At 32.2% G+C, this 22468-nt stretch overlaps 3 protein-coding genes across 9 annotated transcripts; 2 read left to right on the top strand and 1 right to left on the bottom strand.

Annotated features, from left to right (window-relative positions):
* The first annotated feature begins 611 nt into the window (after positions 1–611).
* LOC107940808 (glutathione S-transferase L3) lies at positions 612–4314 on the top strand. The gene is made up of 9 exons (XM_016874263.2): positions 612–981; positions 1122–1196; positions 1364–1424; positions 2650–2748; positions 2827–2926; positions 3013–3089; positions 3251–3358; positions 3666–3746; positions 3847–4314. Exons 1-9 carry the CDS (start codon positions 716–718, stop codon positions 3856–3858), a joined length of 879 nt encoding a protein of 292 aa, XP_016729752.1. The 5' UTR covers positions 612–715; the 3' UTR covers positions 3859–4314.
* A 354-nt stretch (positions 4315–4668) lies between these two features.
* LOC107940809 (CDP-diacylglycerol--glycerol-3-phosphate 3-phosphatidyltransferase 1, chloroplastic) lies at positions 4669–7197 on the bottom strand. The gene is made up of 7 exons (XM_016874264.2): positions 6858–7197; positions 6141–6238; positions 5967–6017; positions 5762–5875; positions 5619–5675; positions 5423–5508; positions 4669–5319 (listed from the first exon to the last, which is right to left on the bottom strand). Exons 1-7 carry the CDS (start codon positions 6997–6999, stop codon positions 5205–5207), a joined length of 663 nt encoding a protein of 220 aa, XP_016729753.2. The 5' UTR covers positions 7000–7197; the 3' UTR covers positions 4669–5204.
* A 2468-nt stretch (positions 7198–9665) lies between these two features.
* On the top strand, positions 9666–19268 carry LOC107940810 (ecotropic viral integration site 5 protein homolog). Of its 7 annotated transcripts, XM_041084459.1 has the most exons (20): positions 10657–10866; positions 11430–11499; positions 11722–12339; positions 12407–12586; positions 12700–12813; positions 12893–12951; positions 13211–13277; positions 13404–13455; positions 13570–13662; positions 13801–13884; positions 13998–14282; positions 14382–14422; positions 14617–14678; positions 14894–14963; positions 15239–15319; positions 15419–15520; positions 15693–15823; positions 16325–16442; positions 17074–17218; positions 18895–19268. In XM_041084459.1, the coding sequence occupies exons 1-20, from the start codon at positions 10778–10780 to the stop codon at positions 18957–18959; spliced, it is 2526 nt and encodes an 841-aa protein (XP_040940393.1). In that variant the 5' UTR covers positions 10657–10777; the 3' UTR covers positions 18960–19268. The 7 variants fall into 7 exon arrangements, with proteins under 7 accessions (XP_016729754.1, XP_016729756.1, XP_016729755.1 ...); XM_016874267.2 differs by lacking the exon at positions 10657–10866 and adding an exon at positions 9669–9988 and having other exon boundaries at positions 13998–14422; XM_041084458.1 differs by having other exon boundaries at positions 10667–10866; positions 13998–14422.
* Positions 19269–22468: the final 3200 nt, after the last annotated feature.

Here is a 22468-nt window from a genome sequence, read left to right on the forward strand (position 1 = left end):
TTGTTAATGGATCCACCAAACTTAATTTAAGAAATTCTAAGTAAAGACAGAAATATCTATACAAGAAGTTGACATTTTAATGTAATCGTTTAGAGCTATTATTTTCTAAAAATAAAAATAAAATTCCAACCAATAATTCAAACAATAAAAACATTCAAATTTATAATCTAAAGGCCGAAGATATAAAAACACATAATGCAAATTCCATTTAAACTCCAAAATTTAAAAGCATAATCCAAACTAATCCAATGTTCCAAACTCAATTATCCATAGTTTGCATATGAAACAAAAACAATAGAACACATTTTAATTTTAATAATCTTCATTAATATTCCAATTGTCTTTATTTTCATATTGATCATTGCTTCCATTAGCCCCAACACATGAAGATCCAATCCATTTTGAACTACGAAGACATCACTTACATTATCATTGGACACTTTATTATTAATATTCGACTCATCTAACGAAGTTAATGTTTAAAATGAAAATATGAATAATTTTAAACATTGTATTAAAAATAGTTCCGAACTTATATTTTCCTTGAATTTTTCTATTCTTTTTGCTTAATTTTTTTAATATAATAAATTGGTTTAACTAATTATCAAATCGGTTGAACTGAAAAGTGGTGTCTGGATAGACCAAAAACAGCTATATTATGTTGGCAGAAAACAAGTAACCCATATCCTAACACTTGCCTCAAAACCAGCCAGACATGGCAGTTTGCTATATTAGTGGTATTGGCTTTGGCCCTTCCGCTACCTTTCAGGATTCACCAAATCGTACAATACCCTTCTCATCCAATCAAATAACAACAGCAGCACTACCCAGAACCAAAGCCTTATCTTGTTTCCACCATGCCACAACTTCTGTCCAACCGACTTTCTCTTTTCACTGCAAAACTAGAACCCACTTCCCATTTCGCCCTCCATTGCCTGCTTCAAACAAACCTACCACCATTTCTTCAGCAATGTCATCTGGGTATGTAATCCATTCTTTCTCCTTCTTCTTTACTTGATGATGTCAGTCAGTAGGAAAAGCTCTTGATTTCTGGGTTTTTTATTGTCTTGATTCTTGGTTTTGTATTATTTTATTTCAAACCAATATATATCTACTTACAGATATGTGCAAGAGGATCTTCCACCAGCTCTTGATTCTACTTCAGACCCACCTCCAATCTTTAATGGAACAACAAGGTGAACTATTTTAGTAATCTGTCGTTTGGCTTTGCTTTTTCCTTTTTTAATCAGTTTCGAAGTTTTCAATACCCATATGATTGTTAATTCCATGTGAGTTTTCTAGATTTGTAATTAAGAATCTGGTTCTTAACTTTGGTTGGTTTTCCATCGTTACAATGTTTAAGGTTGTATATATCTTACACATGCCCCTACGCTCAGCGTGTTTGGATTACACGAAACTGTAAGGTACTTTTCTTTTCCTTATCTAAGTTCAAGCTGAGTTAGAACAAAAAAACATGAATTTGATTTGTTAATTATCAAGTCAAGCTCAAGCAGATCGAAATATCAATCAAGTCGAATTCGAGCTTAGTCTTCTTGGCTCGAATGACTCACGAGCCTACTCAAGCTTTTCATTTTTAATATATACTTTTATATTATTAAATTACGTTATTACTCTTAATATATATTATTAACCCTAAGCTTAAATTATCAAGTCAAGCTCGAGTTCAAGCTAGAATATGAAAATTGATAAACGAACTTAATCAAACTCTAATTTGAATAGCTAAATTATATCTCAAATCTAGCTCGAGCTTGACAATATTCAAGCTCTTGCAACTTGATTACACTCCTACTTTTGCCGTTTGTTTGGTTACCTTGATAAGTAGAGAGGGAGGAGAAATGTGTTATGTTATTGTTAATGCTGAAAAACCTGAACAGGTGGTCGTTAAACCGGTGAAACCTTTGGTTCCAGTTGGACTGATTAGTTTGATACATATATACATGACTAAGGGTATAGGATATGATCTTCCAAATATATGAAAAACTTAGCTCACTTTGTGTCTGGGTTAACCAAAGCCAATTTTGGGTTCATTTTTTTATTTTCCCTGTAGGACTGAACAGTATCATTCTTCTTTGCTATTTCTGAAAGCAGGGATAAGATAAAACTAGTTCCAATCGATCTAAAGAACAGGCCTACTTGGTACAAGGAGAACGTCTACCCACCTAACAGGGTCAGACCACATGTCTTATGATACAGCCTGGACACTATATACAATAACATAAGATGGTTGCATATTTGTTCCTAGACCACTTGCCAATTAACTCTGTCCTAAATATTATGGAAATGAAACTGCCAATTACTAATTTAAGTTTCTCTAGTGATGGTAATGGCTACCAAGAGCACCTACCAGACAAGGATGATGGTATAAAGAAAGTTAAACATTAGATTCTAAACAATGTTTCTCGGACTTGGGTGTGACGTGTGAGTGTTGGATACAAGTATGCGTCAGATATGGACATGTTTCAATTTTTTTCCAAGTCTTTTCTTGTATTTGGAAAGTCCTTGAAGGGTTATATTCTCGTACCCAAGTACTTTGAAGAGTTAGAGCAACATATATGCTAAAGGTCTGGAAAATGTAAAATAACAGAGTATTGTAGTCCTCTTTTCTGCACTAATGTGAAATCAATGCAGGTGCCAGCATTGGAACACAATAATGAAGTGAAAGGAGAGAGTCTAGACTTGATCAAGTATATAGACAGCCACTTCGAAGGGCCTTCACTTTTCCCCGATGTACAATCTCAAAAGCTCTTGATTAGTTTGTTTTTCAGCTCCATGGTTCTTATTTCATGCTCATACACTAAATAACAGGACCCTGCAAAGAAACAGTTTGCAGATGAGTTATTATCCTACATTGACTCATTCTATAAAACAGTGACTTCTTCATTCAAAGGAGAGGGCACTGAAGCAGGTGAGTTTGAGCACTTAATTTCACTTGATTTTGGATTCTGTAAATGAACTTGTGTCACCGTAATCTTAGTCTGTAAACTACACCAGGCATTGCATTTGACAACATCGAAACAGCTCTTACCAAGTTTGAGGATGGACCTTTCTTCCTTGGGCAGTTTAGTCTGATATGTGACTAAAACTGTATCATTGCTCTTCAGTTATTGATATGCGCCTAGTTTTCATCAAGTTTCAGAAAGTAGATTGTTAAACATTGACTTCCTTTCCAATGTAATATGTATGCATGTATGTATGTGTACATAAATAAATATATCTGTGTCATCTTCAGGTGGATATAGCTTATGCACCGTTCATTGAAAGATTTCATCCTTTTTTGTTGGATGTGAAGAAGTATGATATTACTCTTGGCAGACCTAAATTGGCAACTTGGATTGAGGTACCGCTAGACATTGCTTTATTCTTGTTGTGGCATTGCAATTTATATATACCTGAAACTTTTTTTTCGGCATTCCAGTTAAGGGTGGGAAACATGATATTTTGAACTTTGATATCATGGCCTAACCATGGTTCAAAAGTTCTATTTTTTTTAAGTCGATTCTCTATCAAAGGGTAATTGATTATCTAGAAAACATGTTCAATGTCAAACATGTTCAATGTCAAAATGGCTTCATGATTCTGTACAAATTGTAGCAGTTTGGGCTTTTTGGCCTTTAGTATATCAATGGGAAATCTATCCTTGACAGGAGATGAACAAAAACGAGGGTTACACACAAACCAGGTGTGATCCAAAGGAATTAGTTGAGAGCTACAAGAAACGCTTCATGGTAATCAAAATTTAAGGCTTAAGCAGTATTAAAAGTTGTATGGGATATTACCCTCTATCCTCCCCAACCCACTTTTTTACCTGACTTGTTTCTTTTGCAGGCTCATCTTTGAACAAATGATTTCCTAGTACAAAATCGAGGAACCTAGTCTGTTATTTCCAATGGCAAGCACTAGTATTGTCTGGTTCATGCTTTTATCATTGTTGAGAAAAATAGCTCCCTCTTTCCGCCGATCAGAAAATGGAAAAATAAGCATATTACTTCAGTTATGCAAAATTGATGTACTCTTACGCAAATGAGCACTCACCTTGGATTGAAAAAGTTGCTTTATTTCTAAAGCTTTTGCCTGAGATTGGGTAATCAATGGAGAAGTATCCATTGTTGCTTTGTTCAACAGAATAGAGGACCTGTTGTTATTAAAACAATGAAACAAGTATTAACCAGAAAAAATACGCTTGTCTATCTGTTATGTATGGCAGAACTTTTAGAATCTAGTTATGCCAACAATCATAGTTTTCTGTTCTCTTCATTTTTTCTATAACACCCGAACACTCGTATAGTTGTTTGACACATTCAAATATGAGTACCAGGATATTATATTTGTGTTAGATATATACTGGAATCAATTACCTCAAATCCTGAAAACATAAAGAGGTCAATGCCTAAAGAAACATTACTCATGGGGAGGTCGACGGCAACTTACTATTGAGAGAGAGACCTACATCCAAATGTTTCAGAAAAAGAAGCTTTCTTATCAGGAAACTCCATGAGGAACTAAATCTAGAATTTGCTGAATACCCTGTGAAACCATAAGCCTGCCTTTATGCTGATTGAAGAATATTCAAGGAATGTGCGCTAATTCTCTAACATCAATTTCATAATCTATTCACCATAAAACTTAGTTCATAAAAAGACAAACGTATAACAAGGAAAGCAATTACATTATACATAATATAATCTGCTTCAAATATTATCCATCACTTGTGTATAAGCTGTGTCCAGCTACTTGACTAGTAATTGGCATTTACAGTAGAATACCTCAGTAAGAATTTATCAGTCTCAAGTTGCAGTTGCAAATTATGGTGTAAAATGTGTTTCTATTGGGACTCAATTTAGGTACTCAGCATCCTCCACAAAAATAAAAGATGGCTCGTCCCAACATCTAAAACCTCATATCATTTAAAATGACCCTAAAACAATTATGAATTTTAAAACATAAGAACAGCCCATGAATATATGAATGTTGTCATCACCAAAATAGCTTAATCAAAAAGGACATTCCAACACGTGAACTTCAAGAAGCAAGGGCTTTCTAGTTAATCCGGTGAATAATGGCGGCAGCTTCAATGTGTGAAAATATTCATCATAAAGGGCATGAAGTAGCATGAGAAATTGCCACAAACAGTCCACGACAAAAGAACGCAGCCATTGCAATCCAGCAGGTGAAGTTAACGACTCCTATAATATTTTCCGTATCTTCTCCATATACACGACCAATGACATTACTGAGAGACCAGCTGAAAGATAAAGAAAAATAACACCCGAAGCAACTAAGATCCCAGTTTCTCCGAGACTGCATAAAGAGGGAGGAAGAAAAAACATGACAGTCAGATACTGCAACCAAGCTTGTTTGGCATTTATCATTTCATATTGGTCAAGGAAGAAATTTAATAAACCTGCTATCTCGTGTAGCCAGAAGGATGGTTAGTGCAGCCATTTGCGTGGCAGTTTTCCACTTCCCCAGCTTATTTACGGCAACAGCCTGATTTATGTATCAAACTTAAAAAATAAGCTAGAAGCAAAACTCAAGCATTTCCTACTTTAATATAGTAAAATAGGTAGTTTTTTGACATCCAAGGGAGAGAAACATACCGCTAAAAGCTTACCATTTTGAGAAGCAGCCCATTCCCTAACAGCGGACATAGTTATCTACAAATAAAATGTCAACTATTTGTAAGATATTTATAAATAATTCATACAAAGTATAGAACAAGACCAGCTATGGTATATATTACCTCCCTTCCAATGATGGCTATTGATGGTACATTCAGTAGCCATGGCACTTGCCCAAACACAGCAATGTTCAAAGGTCTAGAACATAATAAGACCAATGTAGCAGCAACCATAAGCTACATTCAACAGGCAGTGATTTCAGCAATTAAACTCAATCCAATGAATAACTTAAACGTTCGGAAAATAAAAAGGAAAAAGAGAAAACACCTTGTCTGCAACTGGATCCAAAAGAGCACCAAAGGCAGAACATAACCTCATCTGAAAGACAGAAAAACGATTTTACTATGATGAATTATATAGAATAACTAGCCTCTTATAAAACAAGAGGAAAAAGAAAGGCTTCCATAGTATTACAACAAGAGGGTGTGGTAGAAAGCATACTCTTCGAGCAATGTACCCATCAAGCCAATCGGTTATAGCAGCCGCCATAAATATGCTAGTAGTAGCAGTCCTTCCCCACCAACTATCAACAGAAAAGGCTAAAAAGAAGAAGAAAATCATTTCATTACTCCCGCAACATTGGCAATACAATTAACAATTGCCACTAAGAATCCAAAAGTACACCATCCATACAGCTAACAATAATCCATAGATTTCTTTACACCATCTAAACCATATCACATTGCAACCTATCATCATTGGTTGTCATAATTCACAAATTTATTCCAAATGCAACTAAAAGCTACAATTGCCAAAAATCATCAGAGTTTATCCTAATTCATGGCCCAAAACATGAAAATAGCAAACAAACCAGGCAGTGATTTTATACAGTCGCATGATCGTTAAGCATGTCATCACTTAAAACGTATAAAAAACCCAAACGAAAGCAAACCAAAAACCTCGGAAATGGACACTTGATTTTTTTTTATTTATCCAAACATTAAACAGATCAAAATTAAAGATCCAAACCATGGAGGAAACAACAAATCCAGATTGCACTGCCTCGAAATCGAAACGCCATTGTCAAAACATAGTCATCATAATTAGAAAATCCGAATAAATATTCAACAGGTAAACCAAAATCTAAAATCGCAGTTGACAAGAATTCAACTAAAATATTGCAATATACGAAAGTAAGGAAAAAAGAAGAAACTGAACTGAAAATCAGCAACGGCACGGCGGCGACGCGGCCGAGAGTTAAAACAGTGGGCAAAGTTAAAATTTTGGAAGAAGAATGATTAGAATAAGCTAAACTTTGGTGGTGGTCCAGTTGCTGTTGCAGCAAAGGCTCCGAATCCATATCCGCGAGAATGCCGGAAGACCCGGATCCCGACCCGTTAAAGAATCCTTTATTGATCGCTTTTGAAGAGGAAGAGAAACAACGCAAAGCAGATCTAATAAAAGGTAAAGATATTTTTGTGTTGTTACTGGGATACAAAATTGGAGATAGGGTTAAAAGGGAAGATAAAATGCGCCGGGTTAGGATGGTGGCTGTGGCGGTCACGGTTACGGTTCGCACTTTAATTTCACCAACTTTCAGGTTGTCGGCAGTAAATCTGTCTTTTTTTTTTTGTTTAGGCTTGGTTAAAAAAAATATCATTTTTTGTCAAATTATGTTTTAAAAAATATTTAGTATATGACACATTAATAAATAATTATTTTTAAATTTTTTTATAATTTTATTTTTTAAAATAATTCTAATAATACTTAATTTTTTAAAATATTTTTTAAATTTTTTAAATTTAAAAAATAATTAATTGTTGACGAACATACTACATAAATAAAATGATATAACAAATAATATAAATTTTAGAGTTAAAAATTGTGAAAATTAAATAGAGCACAAAAATAATTTTTTTTATAAAATTGTCAAATAAATTATTATACCTTCTTATTATTTAATTTTAATTTTTTATTTAAATACTAAATTTTTTTATTTAAATACTAACTTTATTAATATATGATATTTTAATTATCCCATCGTTAAATCATTAATAAATTGTTTTCATGGTTTCTTTATTTTTCATAGTAATAAATTTATTTCTTTTATTTATAAAAATTTATCACTTTAATCTTAATTTTTAGAATTCAATAATTTATAGCTTGATTGATTTACTAAGGCTGTAGCACCTATGAATGTTCCACGAGAACCGAATGGACGCATTGAAGCATGGAGGTATAAATTTCACAGCATTCACAATTTCTACTAGGGATGGTATTAGTAATAAGGCGAGGTGGAGTGGATTTTATCCCCTTACCTCGACTCTAAAGAAAAAATTCACCTTAAACTTAAATTCGAAATTTAGTAAAAGGTTCGATTTTGTTTTGTCTCATATCGAATTTTATTTTATTATTTTATTTTTATTTTGAAGTTATATATTTATTTATTGAAAGTAAAATTTTAGTATATATATATTAGGGGTATTTTTGTGAATATCTCAAGAAAGGGCGGGACAGATTTATCTTAAATCCGACCCTGGCCCATCTTGAACCTGATTTTTCAAAAAAAAAAATCTAACTTTAATAGATCAATTGGGTTGAAATTATTGGAGTCGAGGTTTTTGCCATCCTGATCACATGGATATATGATGATGACCATTAATTGTAGCTTGAAAACTACTTGTTGGTTAGGGATCACCATAAAATTCTCAGCGATGGCGAAATCATATACCATGGTCAGAACGGATAAAAGAATATTCACGTTCAGTGATTTTAAAGGAAAAATTTTAAAGTTATATATATTTTTATCAAAAAAAATTTTAACAATTTTATATTTTTTGAAAGTATTTTAAATTTTCATCTATTTTTAATTTTTTTATAGAACTTAAATTGAATGAATGTATAAAGTTAGGGCTAAATGTGCTATTCTTTTAGAATTAAAATCAATGTGATAGAATCTATAAATATTCGAGTGTTAAATTTGTTATTATGTCTAAAAGGCTACATTTGCGTTCTCTTAATGATTTAACGATGTATGACCAAATTATTAAATGTCAATAACATTATTATCTAAATAAAAAAATTTTGGAGTTAGGTGACTAAAATAGAAGTATTTTAATAGTTGTGCAACTATTGTTATAACTTACCGTAAATTATTTAAGAAAATATTTTTAAATTTGTTAGTTTTTAATATTACATGTTTTACATGTAATTTTATATTTTTGCAATTTATTGAATAATGTATCTATTACCATATTTAAGTGTTTTACTGGTTGGTATCAACCTCAACTGGGTCACTCGTTGAATTTATCAAAAATCCCTCACTCTTAATAAGATATATATATTATTCTAAGAGTAATTTTGTCTTTTTCATATAAAATCTAGAAAAATACTTGTATGTAATAGTATTTGAACACAAATTATTGTGATATTTGGCCTGTTAACTTTACCATTTCAGTCAAAGACATTTTATTGTTAGGAATAAATATCAAAATTATATATGAAATTTGATACAATTTAAACTTGAAAATATATTTATCATTTACCAAGACATAATAAATGTCTTATGAAATTGATTATCCTTTTTTCTCTTCGTCATCCTTATAAAGAAATTAAATTGCATTTGTATTTAAAGTTATCATGTAAACTCTTGTATTTAAAATTAAATTGCATTTGTCTTTACCTAAAAAAATGAACAAATTACTCATTGTACATTAGATCAAGGAGCAAATTGATTTTTAACAAATTACTCTATTTTTACTGTTAAAAGTTGATCCATGTACACAAACATGTGGTACATGTGACACGTCACGTGTAATCATCTAATTATTTAGTCAGTCATGTCAATTTTTAACAGTAAATATGAATGAAATATTTAACAAGAAATACTAATTTACTCTGTATAAAAAATATTTTCCTATTTTTAAATAGAAAGATTAAAATAGAATCTAACTTATAATATAAGGCATTTTTCGTAGTTTTACCCAAAAAGGTGGCGCTAATCTCGCCTTTCTTTTGCATGGGCCTGCCCGCCCTTCCATCCATTTTCCCTCCCTTTTCCATCCTAATAACCAAAACCGAAACTCCCTCTCCACCCTTTCTCTCCCTTCATTTTCTCTTCGCTTCTTTCCTTTCTTTTCCGTTACTGTAATTCAACCAACCAAACCACCAAATTCTCCGAACGATCCTCTCCATCCGTAACCGTCACCCTCCAAAATCTCAGTCACAGACCAATCAAATCCATCCACCTCATCAAATACTGTAACCAAAATGACATCCTCCACCTCCACTACCACCGCAACCACCACCACCAAAACCGTGAACCCCCATTTAACCTTCGAACACAAGAGGTAAGCTTTGCTCACCACGTGTCCCTTCTATTCCTCTCTCTCTGATCCATGACAGTTATGATCAGATACTTTTCCCCTTTTTTTAGTGAAAAATATTTAGACTGTTCTTTTTTTTCTACTCCGAATTTTTATCCGCGTTTATTGATTTGGATTTTGATAGTGTGAGATGTGATTTAATTCTTTTGAAAACTAATTTGAGTGGAAAATATGAGCATATGTTGTTTTCTACCGTAACTCGGCAATCTTCGGATGCCGATTTCAGGTATATTCGAGCTCCATTTTCATTGAAATTTTCATTTTTATTTTTATGATTTTTTATTTTTTATTTGTGATCAAGATCTTATTGAATTTCATCACGGTTTGGTTTAGTAATCGAGGATTGTGCTATCTGGCTGCTAGCTATTTAATTTTGTTTATTTGTTTGTTTGTTTTTATGAGAACGTTTTTTGAAGTTTGTGATCTTTCATTGAGAAAAAAAAGTTTCATGGAACCTGGTGTGATGTTTGTCCAAATTGAGTGGAAAATATGAGCATATGTTGTTTTTTACCGTAACTCGGCAATCTTCGGATGCCGATTTCAGGTATATTCAAGCTCCATTTTCATTGAAATTTTCATTTTTATTTTGATGATTTTTTTGTGATCAAGATCTTAATGAATTTCATCACGGTTTGTTTTAGTAATCGAGGATTGTGCTATCTGGTTGCTAGCGATTTAATTTTGTTTGTTTCTTTATTTTTATGAGAACTTTGTTTGAAGTTTGTGATCTTTCATTGAGAAAAAAAAAGTTTCATGGAACCTGGTGTGTCCAAATTGAGTGGAAAATATGAGCATATGTTGTTTTCTACCGTAACTCGGCAATCTTCGGATGCCGATTTCAGGTATATTCAAGCTCCATTTTCATTGAAATTGTCATTTTTATTTTGATGATTTTTTTGTGATCAAGACCTTAATGAATTTCATCACGGTTTGGTTTAGTAATCGAGGACTATCTGGTTGCTAGCGATTTAATTTTGTTTGTTTCTTTATTTTTATGAGAACGTTGTTTGAAGTTTGTGATCTTTCATTGAGAAAAAAAAGTTTCATGAAACCGGGTGTGATATTTGTCCAAATTGAGCGGAAAATGGTGATAATAAGAAGTAGACTATTTTAAGGTTTGACTAGGATACGTTTTGTACTGTAACTAGGCAATGTGTGGAAGTTGATTACAGGTAACTTGGAGCTGTGCTTTTGATTATTTTACACTCTATTTTGCTTTTTAGTTTGATGCTTTAGCTTATTTCTTGCTCTAGATTTTATTTTGCTGTAAGTTTAGGTTAGAAAGTTGTGGAAATTTGCAATCTTTCTTTGAGCTTCTTTTCTTGGAATAATCTGCAGTTAACTTGAAGATTTGTTGAATTTTGGGGTTATTAAATCTATCTTTTTATTTTTTTTCATTTTATAGGGATGCGTATGGATTTGCTGTGAGGCCTCAGCATGTACAAAGATACCGAGAATATGCTAATATCTACAGGGTATTTTTCATGACTCTGTTACTCCTTTCTGTTTTAAGCTCATCGCCTTCTTTTGGCTTCTGAGGAAAGGACAGGAAAATTAAATGCCAACTCTTATATCTTGGTGAACATTGAATTTTCAAACCTCTCTCTCTTCCTCATTGTTTGGATACTAAATGATTACAAACTCTATAGTCAAAAGTCAGAACTTTGATTTAATCTCGTATATTCTCATGACTTTAGGAAGAAGAGGAGGAAAGATCAGGTAGGTGGAATGATTTCTTGGAACGCCATGCAGATTATGCTCAATTGCTTACCAATGAGATGCCCTCGGAGGGAAGAAAGGAGGTCTCGCACATTGAAGTTACAGAGGATGGGAATAATGAAGCACGAAAGGGAGTTGAAGGAGATGATTTATGCAAAAAGAAGTTGGGTTCTGATAGTCTGTCTGCTAAGGATGATGCAGAAAAAGAGAAGGTGCTGCCTGCTCCAGAGAAAAGAGGTCGTCAAACTGCAATATGGACTGAAATTAGACCATCCCTTCTGGCCATTGAAGATATGATGAGTACTCGCGTAAAGAAAGGCCGTTTATCTGAAGAAGAGCAAGAAACCAGTCGAGTAAAGCCACTATCTCTTGCAGAAGATGCTAGATTCAGTAAGGGATCATCAGAAGATGATTCTGAGGATGAATTTTTTTATGCTGAGAGATCTGACCCAGTTCGGGATGCCCCTACACTTGACAGAACCGGAACTATAACAGGTGCTGCTGCAAATGCAGCTCCTACAAAATCTTCATTTCCCTGGAAAGAAGAGTTGAAAGTTCTTGTCCGTGGTGGAGTACCAATGGCTCTTAGGGGAGAGGTATGTATTTGCTCTCTCTGTTTGCCACACTCTTTCTTTGTCTCTCTTGTGAATTTGGTCATTGCAGATTTGGCAAGCCTTTGTTGGTGTAAGGAGACGCCGAGTAGAAAATTATTACCAGAATCTGCTTGCCAATGAAACTAACTCTGGCAATAACACCAATCAAAAGAGCTACCAGTCAGATGGTAAGGGTTCAGCCACCAAGTCTGCATGTGGGCCTGAGAAATGGAAGGGGCAGATTGAGAAGGTTGTTCCATTTGCAGTTTGAAATATGTAGTAGTTTTATACCCCTGCAATGGGTGCTGCCTTTTTTACTGGTGTTATTAGTTTGAGATCCCTAACTACTGGTTCTGGAAACAGGATTTGCCACGAACGTTCCCTGGTCACCCTGCTCTGGATGATGATGGTAGAAATGCTTTGCGACGTTTACTTACAGCCTATGCTCGACATAACCCCTCTGTTGGATACTGTCAGGTATTAGGTTCAGAAATATATTAGCTATGGTCATGGTTGCAGTGTTATGGCTTTCTGGGTTAAGTGTTTTCTTATGCAGGCCATGAATTTCTTTGCTGCCTTTTTACTCCTCTTGATGCCTGAAGAAAATGCGTTCTGGTATGTTGAGAGACTTAGTTGAAATCAACTCCTTGCAAATCCAAGTATCCATTGTTCTGTGAAATTTTTTAAGGTTACGGAGCAGAGCATATTTTGTTGCTTGAACATGATAATTTTTGTAATCCCATGATTTGCATGTTCTATTGTCTTGTTTATTTGGTGGGGGTTCTCTATTTTTAATTGCAAGCATAGCTTTCCAATTTTAAAATTAAGCACATGATTGGTTTTATATTCTTCTAAAATATCGTATTTGCTTCAGGACTTTGAAGGGTATTATCGATGAGTATTTTGATGGCTATTTCTCGGAGGAAATGATTGAGTCTCAGGTAATAACCTGCATTACTTTGTTGATTGATTTCTACTATCTGTTTCTCCTAAATGAGATTGTTAAAGTGGCTGATGGAATGATTATTCTTTCTATCTCTCTTGGTAACATTGTGGCCTTTTGTTAGGTTGACCAACTTGTTTTTGAAGAGTTGGTGCGTGAGAGATTTCCAAAACTTGGTTTGTTTTTTCAATATTCGTCCTTTCTTGTGTTTGAAATTTCTCAGATGTTATCTTTCCATCATGTTTTTTTGGGCAGGCAGTTTATGATTGACAATTTCATGTTTATTGCAGTCAGTCATCTAGATCACCTGGGAGTACAAGTGGCGTGGGTTACTGGACCATGGTTCCTTTCCATTTTTATGAACATGCTTCCATGGGAAAGTGGTCAGGTTTCATACCATGTCTTTTAGCAATATTTAACGAGTGCCTTTGTTTCTATTTTACTGGTGTTTGTACTCATTTTATAATCGGAATAACCCGTGCTTAGTTACAAGATTCCTGATGGATTTGTCCTCACTACAGTGCTTCGAGTCTGGGATGTGTTCCTATTTGAAGGAAATCGTGTTATGCTGTTTAGGACAGCACTTGCTCTTATAGAGTTTTATGGTATGGAGTAAAAGACGCAAGAATTTTGAACTTCTATGATATCTTTACGGTAATTGAAGCCTGGAAATTATGACTAAATGAACTGCTTTATTAAAATGTTAATTTTCTTACAGGCCCTGAATTGCTTACAACTAAGGATGCGGGAGATGCAGTTACTTTACTACAATCATTAGCTAGCTCAACATTTGACAGCAGTCAACTCGTATTGTCAGCTTGTATGGGTTACGAAAATGTAAATGAACAAGTATTACTTGAGTTAAGGGAGAAGCACCGGTCAGTTGTAAAAGCTGCAGTTGATGAAAGATTAAGGGGGCTTCAAATTTGGAGGGAATCACAGGGCCGGGCATCTAAGCTATATGGTTTTAAGCATGATTCTATGTCAGCGCTTAGGAAAACAAGTAAGACAGGAGAATTGGTTGATTCAAAAACTAATGGAGATCTTTCACGTTCCAAGTCCGAATCAATGAATGAGGATGAAAATCTTCTTTGTCTGACAGGAGATGCTAAGTCGGATTCTGTTCCAGATCTTCAACAGCAGGTAGTATATAAGTTTTCCTTTTGATGAATACAATATTTCATTACAGACCAAACTAATGTTTGGCAAGTTGAATAGATAATAGGCTACGTCTTACTCAAAATGTATATTTGCTTGCCTTAAGTTCATGCATGAGAATTTTGTTGGCCTCTTTTGTGATGTTTCACTCTTTAATTTATTATAAACATTCACATCAGGTTGTAGGGTTAAAGGTCGAGTTGTGCAGGTTGCTGGAAGAGAAAAGATCAGCTGTTCTCAGGTTAATAATTTATATTATGTCTATTACTTTTGGTTCTTCGATTGTCAGTTCTCTATTACCTCTGCTATGTCATAATGTTTTATAAATTGGATATAAGTGACTATTTAATCTTTGCATTTTAAGGAGGAACTTATCTGTTATTTACTTTAGAATTGTCTTTCTTCAGCTGAAATAACCCTTGACAAATGTGACATTGAATTCCTCACTTGTATCAGATCTGATGAACTGGAGACAGCATTGATGGAGATGGTTAAGCAGGACAATCGACGCCAATTATGTGCTAGGGTAAACTGGAATAACATATTCAATTTGCCAAAATTTACAGTCAATTGCTGACTTGTTTTTAAAGATAATTATAAAACTATGTCATTCCTATCATGCAACTCATTTTGCTTGCTTTTACCTGGCACCTTAGGCTGCTTCATGAAATTTAATGTCAATAGCATTACCAGAACTTGCTAAAAACCCTTGTTTCTGGTTTTCATGATTCATGAATTGAAAGTTGCTAGTTTTCTTAGCAGGAATATATTGCATACTGAGCATATGTTTCTCTTCTTTAGGTAGAGCAATTAGAGCAAGAAGTTGGTGAGCTTCGTAAGGCACTGTTTGAGAAGACTGAACAAGAAACTGCAATGCTTCAGGTTTGATTTGTTTTCCTCATCTTCAATCAGTTTGAAGATTATTTTCCTCTATCGATATGTATGTGTTTATGATAATGATGTTTGTTAAATATTTCATAGATCCTAATGCGAGTTGAGCAAGATCAAAAGGAAACAGAAGATGCTCGTAGATTTGCCGAACAAAATGCAGCCGCACAGAGATATTCTGTTGAAGTGCTTCGGGTACTCATCGTGTTCAAATCTCTTGTTTTCTTGTTTATAAATTTTCCCCTCAAACATACCTTACTGAGGCACTTAAAATCCTTTTTTTTTTCTTGTGAAAAGTAAGCAGATATTGTATGTAATTTTCCCGGTCCCATCACTGCTCTTAACTTCAACATTTATGTTAATGCAGGAAAAGTATGAAAAGGCCATTGCTGCGCTTGCTGAAATGGAGAAAAGAGCGGTAATGGCAGAATCAATGGTGGAGGCTACCTTACATTACCATTCTGGACAAAATAAAGCTCAGCCGTCTCTTTCTCTACGGTGTGTAGTTGACTTCCCACTTTCAAATCTTTTATGCTTGGGTGAAAAACGTTTTATAATGGATGATAAAACCAAACCAGACCAGCTGGTTCAACTAGTTCTACAGAGAACCTGGTAGTTTGACAGTTCAACTATATAAATTGAACTGCAAAATAAAAGAATCAGCCAAAACTCGGGGACTGGCGCAAAACCGGTCAATTAATTGTTGGCCGGTCGGGTGTGTGGTTTGGGGAAGACTCAATTAACTGTTGTTTTCTCTTTCCTATTTTTTTGCAACGCCTTTTTAAAGCTTTGCTCTTTACAATGCCTATTATTTATATTTTCCCTTTTCATTATCTACCCTCTTCTCACCAACAACTTAGTGAAGAACTGAAGGAAAAAATGCTTTAATTTTCAGCACATTATTTACATGTAAAAAAAATGTTGTGAGCCTCTCTGTTTTCATTCTATGCTTATCGTTGCTTTTGGATCGGTTTCTGCTATTTGAACATTGGCTTGCAGATCACCCCAGCCAAATTCACCACCACGCAACAATCAAGAGCTACAACAAGAGAATCCTACCAGCAAGCTTAATTTACTTGCTCGACCATTTGTACTTGGCTGGCGCGACAGAATCAAGGTTAGTTTTCACACGTTTACCTTCTTCCTAGTTGTGGGTGATCAGATGTGTGTTGGACATACATGTGTTTGACACGAGTATACTCAATTTTTTCTATCTTTTTCTATGTATTTAGAAATCCTCGTTCTACTTCAAGATTGCATCAGACACTGGTGTCAAAGAAGTAAACTTCTCAATTTTGACCCGAACTCAGAAACTCAACCTATTAACGCGAGGCAGCTCAATCCGATTTAATTATAAAACATCAATAATTCAAATTTGTTCAACTTGAACCAAAAGTGATCCAAATCCAAAATTATCCGTACTAAAAATGATTGAACCCTTAAAACTTGACCATCAAATTTGAACAACAAATTTGACTGACTTCAACACATAAAACACGACTTGCAAACTCAAATGACCCGAATTCCAAATAAAGCTGAACTTAAAATAATTGAACTTGAAATGATTCGAATAAAAATATTCTGAAGCTAAAATGATTCGTAAAATGTAGAACTCAAATTGACTTTACCTGCGTTGATCGCTTTCAAAACCAATTTAATCCACTTATTTTCCAGGCCAATCTAATTATAAACCTTTTTCATCATTTATGTATTAAACCAAGATTGTTATGACTTATGGAACAAAACAGGGAAAGATCAGTAATGCTGATCGACCAAATGATGGGAAGTCCTCTAGTGAAGATCAGAATACTGCAACACAGCAGGAAACAAACATTAAGGAAAACAACGCCGGGAATACAGATGACAAGGAAGCAAATGGCAACGAAGTTCATGGTAAGGAGTGTACGATTGCCGGTTTTTCATGTTAATAATTGCATACATATCCTTCATTTGCTGCCTTCAATTCTTACATTCATTGGCCTCGGTATGTATTTTTTTTTTTAACACTGCCATTTCTAGAGAGTAGTTGCTTGTTTGCCTCTATTAGAATAAAGATAATGTTAATTATAGTTCATAATACTTGTAGATATTTGAAATCTTAGCGTATATTTTTCGTTTGAACATATTTGGATTTCTCTCCGACAGCTGATTTGATACATCATGTTTCAGATTCAAGTAGATGAGTTAACCTATAAATTCTAAAATTGCTAAATGTTACTGGGACTGGAGAAAAAAATTGAATAAAATATTGACAAGCAGTTATGAATGATCTTTAACTATGCTGTTGGACTTACCTTTTGATAAATGAATAAGGACTAACTTGATTCTATTTAATGGTATAGGGACTGATTTTGAACTAATCCTTATAATAGAAAAGCTTTTAAGTACTTTTACCGATTTGGAATAGGTAAACCTTTAAAAAGAATCATATCTGTATATTCATATCCAAATAGGTAAAAGTAATCGAAAGGCTTTTCTATTATAAGGATTAGATCAAAATCAGTCCCTATACTATTAAATAGAATCAAGTTAGTCCTCATATTAAAAAAATGTCATTTTTACTACTTAGGTAAGCTCTTACGGTTTTACAAATAAAACTTTTGTTTGGAGTTGAATTGTAAGTGAAAAAATAATAATTTTTTGTCATTTTTAAATAGTAAATTTATTAAAATTTTAGTTTTTTTTACTAATACATAAATTAAATTGATCCATTTAATAATAAAAAGACTAATTTGAAACAATTCCTATAACAGGGGTATCATGAAATTTGACCCTACAATTATTTAGCTATTAGGATTACGTTCTATATTATTCTTTTCATGTTATAATCGCATTTAAATTGTAATATCTATAGGTCTTCCTTCTTTGATACTTGACTTGCTCCTCTTTCTTTCTATAACAATAATGGTTAATTTTTTATTTTAGTCCCTCTACTTTTTAATTATATAAAATAGTTAAATTTCAAATTTGGTTTTTATACTATATTAAAATTTGAGAGGCCTTCTTTCCTTGACACTTGGCTTGCTCTTTTTTTTTGGATTCTTAACAATAATAATTAACTTTCAATTTTAGCCCCTCTACTTTTTAATTATATAAAAATAGTTAAATTTTAATTTTGGTCCCTATACTATATTAAAATTTGAGATTTGATTTTTATACTTGAATTTTTTAATATAATTTAGTACGCCAATGTTTATAATGTCATTAGTTAGTCTAAATATTTTATTCTAATTAAACTATTGACGTAAATTTAAAGATTTGTTAACATTGTTAATTTTTTTGTTAAATTCAAGTTCATTATAATGCCATTTTGTATGTTATGATTATCGAGTGAGTACTATTTTTTAAAATTTTAAAACATCACACCAATAAATTTAACAGAAGAATTTTAATGATGTTAACAATTGGACCTAAATTTTTAAATTTAAAAAATAGAACTAAATTCTTATAAATAAAAAATTAGAGATTAAATTCTAAATATACAGAGAACATGAGTAGGAATAATTATGTAAAATTTGAGTTGTTAATAATTCATTTTAATTTTTTTTTTTTTTTGTTTTATGTTTTAGTTTTTTCTCGTATCATGTCTCTCAACTTTCAGAAGTCCACATCATGGAGGGAAGCATGGAAGTAATATATAAAAACCTCAGCCAAGCCCAAGGGATACATTTCTTGCCTTACAAGCAAGGCTTTTGTTCCCCTTAGCTGCATTGTTCTCTTTTCATTCTTGGAGTGGAGGAATCAACCTATGCCACAATCCTTCAACTGATCCAGTTTTAGGATCCTACTTTCTTTCTTTTTGATAGACGCAAGTTATATATATGTCAAAATTTTATTTAAATTATAGTTCTTATTCTATTATTTGTATAGATTTTTTAAAATATTTGTAACATTTTCATACCTGATCTGATTACTTGATCAATGCACCAGAATATCACATTAATTGTCGGAGCAATTACAATTAATTGTATATTGATTTAATTTTTTTATTCAAGTTTCTATGCTCATTACACATTTATAGCATAATTTATAAACAAACTTTATGCAAGCTTATGAAAACTCTCTTGATGTCCTATAGTTGATTAAGGACTAAAATATAAAACTTTAAACTTTACTCACTGACTTAGCTCATCACGACAAGATGAACTTGACGTTGCGACGTGTGTTCTATCTCTATGACTCCCATGAATTTCAATTCACAACTCCTAAAACAATGTTCATGTCTCAGCCGTGTAACCCCTGTATCTAAATTTTTGTAACTTTTCCTAAATTTTCTAAATGATTTTAATTTAGTCTCGAATTGTTTCTAAAGTATTTCTTGGGCCTCGAGGGCTCAATATAGGGATGATGTGTGTCCGTATGAATAGTTTATTATGTTTATGATATTGAATGAAATTAAGTTAAATGTTTTGATTGTACGATAATGCTCCATAACCCTAATCTGATGATGGAAACGAGTTAAGGGTGTTGCAGTTCATATACCAAAATTCAATCAAATTCAACCATTTATTTCAACTAAAAATATTTTACACATTCTGTGTTTTACCTATGTACATCTCCTATTCTATATCATAAATTTTATTTCATACCACTTTTCTTCCAACATTTGATGATGTGATGAGATTTGTTGAGATTTTTACTTCCAACAACTTGAATCTAGAGTTTTAGTCCAATATTTCATCTATGCATTTAAAACATGAGTTAAGTTCATGAAAGCTTAGTAAGTATATCAAGAATTAAACTTACAGTTACCTTAATTAAATTTAAGGCGTCAATACTTTAAATATAACAGAATGAATTAATAAAATGATCATTAAATATTTACTTCCACTTACAATCTTATCCTATTTCACTTACAGGCTCACTATTGATTTCACTTTACACTTTTCATTTAGCCCACAATATACTCAAGCAAGATATGTAGAAAGAACATTGAAATGCACCAAAGTGCAGAATCAATTAAATGCTCTAAAGAGTCACTATCACTTATTTGCACCGAAGTGTTACTGTCACTATGCACACTTAAAGTTTCTTAATAGCATGCCATCTATATCCAACAGGATCAAATATTGTCTACTTGAGCATTTATATTAGCAATTTTCATCTTCGTCACTTAGTAATTAATAGCATATAAAATTTTACGTTCTTTACAATTTAGTCTTTATTTTCATGAAAATAAATATTCATTTAATTATAACTTTGATTTCACTTAGAATTAAATTCACTATCATAAACACTTCATTCGAATTTTCAATTCGAGTGTTTTTATTTCATACTTCTAATTTTTTTACGCTCTTTGCAAATTAATCCTCTTTACACTAATTTCACTACACTTAACTTTACAATATTTCCAATTTAGTTATTGCTAACATATAATTAAATAATCAATTTATCCTCACTTTAGGATACATTTCACTTCCATATATTACTTCGTTTAAACATTTCATTACAAAATTTTACAATTTAGTCCTTATCATTATAAAATTTCATAATCACTATAAATCCACTTCAATATCACTTTAAATTTAACTTGCTACCATATAACCTTCAATTAAGCACTTATTCATAATATTATATTCTACACATTAATTTTTGTACACTTTACAATTTAATCACTTATTCCATATTTTCATTACACAACATTAATTCACCTAGAAAATTAAATTAAATGAATATCTTCACTATACTTTAATCAATTTCAAATTAAATAATAACACAAATATTTTTAAGTTAATCGCACAACTACTAATATAACAATTTCACATATTTTATACTTGGATTTTAATAGGTATAGCAAAATTCTTGAAGTACTTGCCTCTCTTTTGTTAGAATTTCACTATTTTGCCTTTAATTTTCTTCCTTCCTCACTTTTGTCACTACCTTTACGTTGTTTCCAACACTTGCATTATTTATTCTCTTTTTCTGTTTCATGAACACATTAAATACATCATCAATTTTTTTTTACTAGAAACCACTTTCTCATATCTCTACTTCAACTAAACATAATATTCATAAGAAAATGCTTAAAAATTCTTACATTGCCTCTTTAATCTCTTTGCTTTCTTCTCGATTTCTCCACTTTCAATTCCAATTTCTTGTTTCCAAGTTGATAATCAAACTCTCTAGAATCTCTACTTCACTTTTTATTTTTGGTGGTTATGGAAATTATCAATATTTTTTAGTGAAAAAGGTGAAATTGATGGAAAATGATTAATTTATGAATAAATGAAGGTTTCTTTTTTTTTTATACTAATTTTTTATAATTAAAATAATAAAAAAATAACTAAATAAAATATTATTAAAATAATTTAAAATATCACTAATATAATGATTACAATCTAATGGTCCATATTTTATACTTCAAGGCTAAGCAAATCCAATGACCATAATTCATCCACACATTCAATGGCATTTTGATAATTTTTTTCAAAATTATCTTTTTAGCTAAATGACCATTTTGCACTTGATCGAATTTTATATTTCCAATTATTTCCTTTCCACTTTTGGGCATTTTCACTTTTAGTGCTTTAACTTTTTAAATCTACAATTTAATCCTTCAACTTTTAAATATTCACATTTTGACCCATCACTTTTTACTTTTTCATAATTTAGTCAATCCCTCATAATTATATCTCACAACATAGTACCTTTTTCAACTTTCTCGGCATTCAATACCTTCGTTTACTAACACCAATGTACATTATTTCATTTACTCGATAAATTAATTATACACATTTCGAGTATAATACTTTACAAATTCAACATAATAATTTTAGAGATGTTGCAATATTCTTGTTTAAAATTAATATTTATTTACATTTAACTCAGTAGATTACATTTTTGTTTGTTACTTTCAAATATATGTTTCTGATCTACTCAAGAATTTGTGGAAATTATATTTATGAATGATTTTTTAAAACTACATGTACAAGGAATTTAACTCTTATTGATGATTTAAAGCTATGATTACAATGATTAAACTAATAACTGGTATTGTAAAATTTAATTTATAATAAAATTGAGATTAAAAATTATATATAATTTACATAGGATAAAATTTAAATTCAAAATTAAAAAAACGAATTCAAGTTTTAATTTTATCATTAAACTAATGTCTCATTGATATTAAATTTGTACCCAAAG

Source organism: Gossypium hirsutum, chromosome A13 (genome assembly GCF_007990345.1).
Source record: "Gossypium hirsutum isolate 1008001.06 chromosome A13, Gossypium_hirsutum_v2.1, whole genome shotgun sequence".
In the NCBI taxonomy this organism is placed as follows: Eukaryota; Viridiplantae; Streptophyta; class Magnoliopsida; order Malvales; family Malvaceae; genus Gossypium; species Gossypium hirsutum.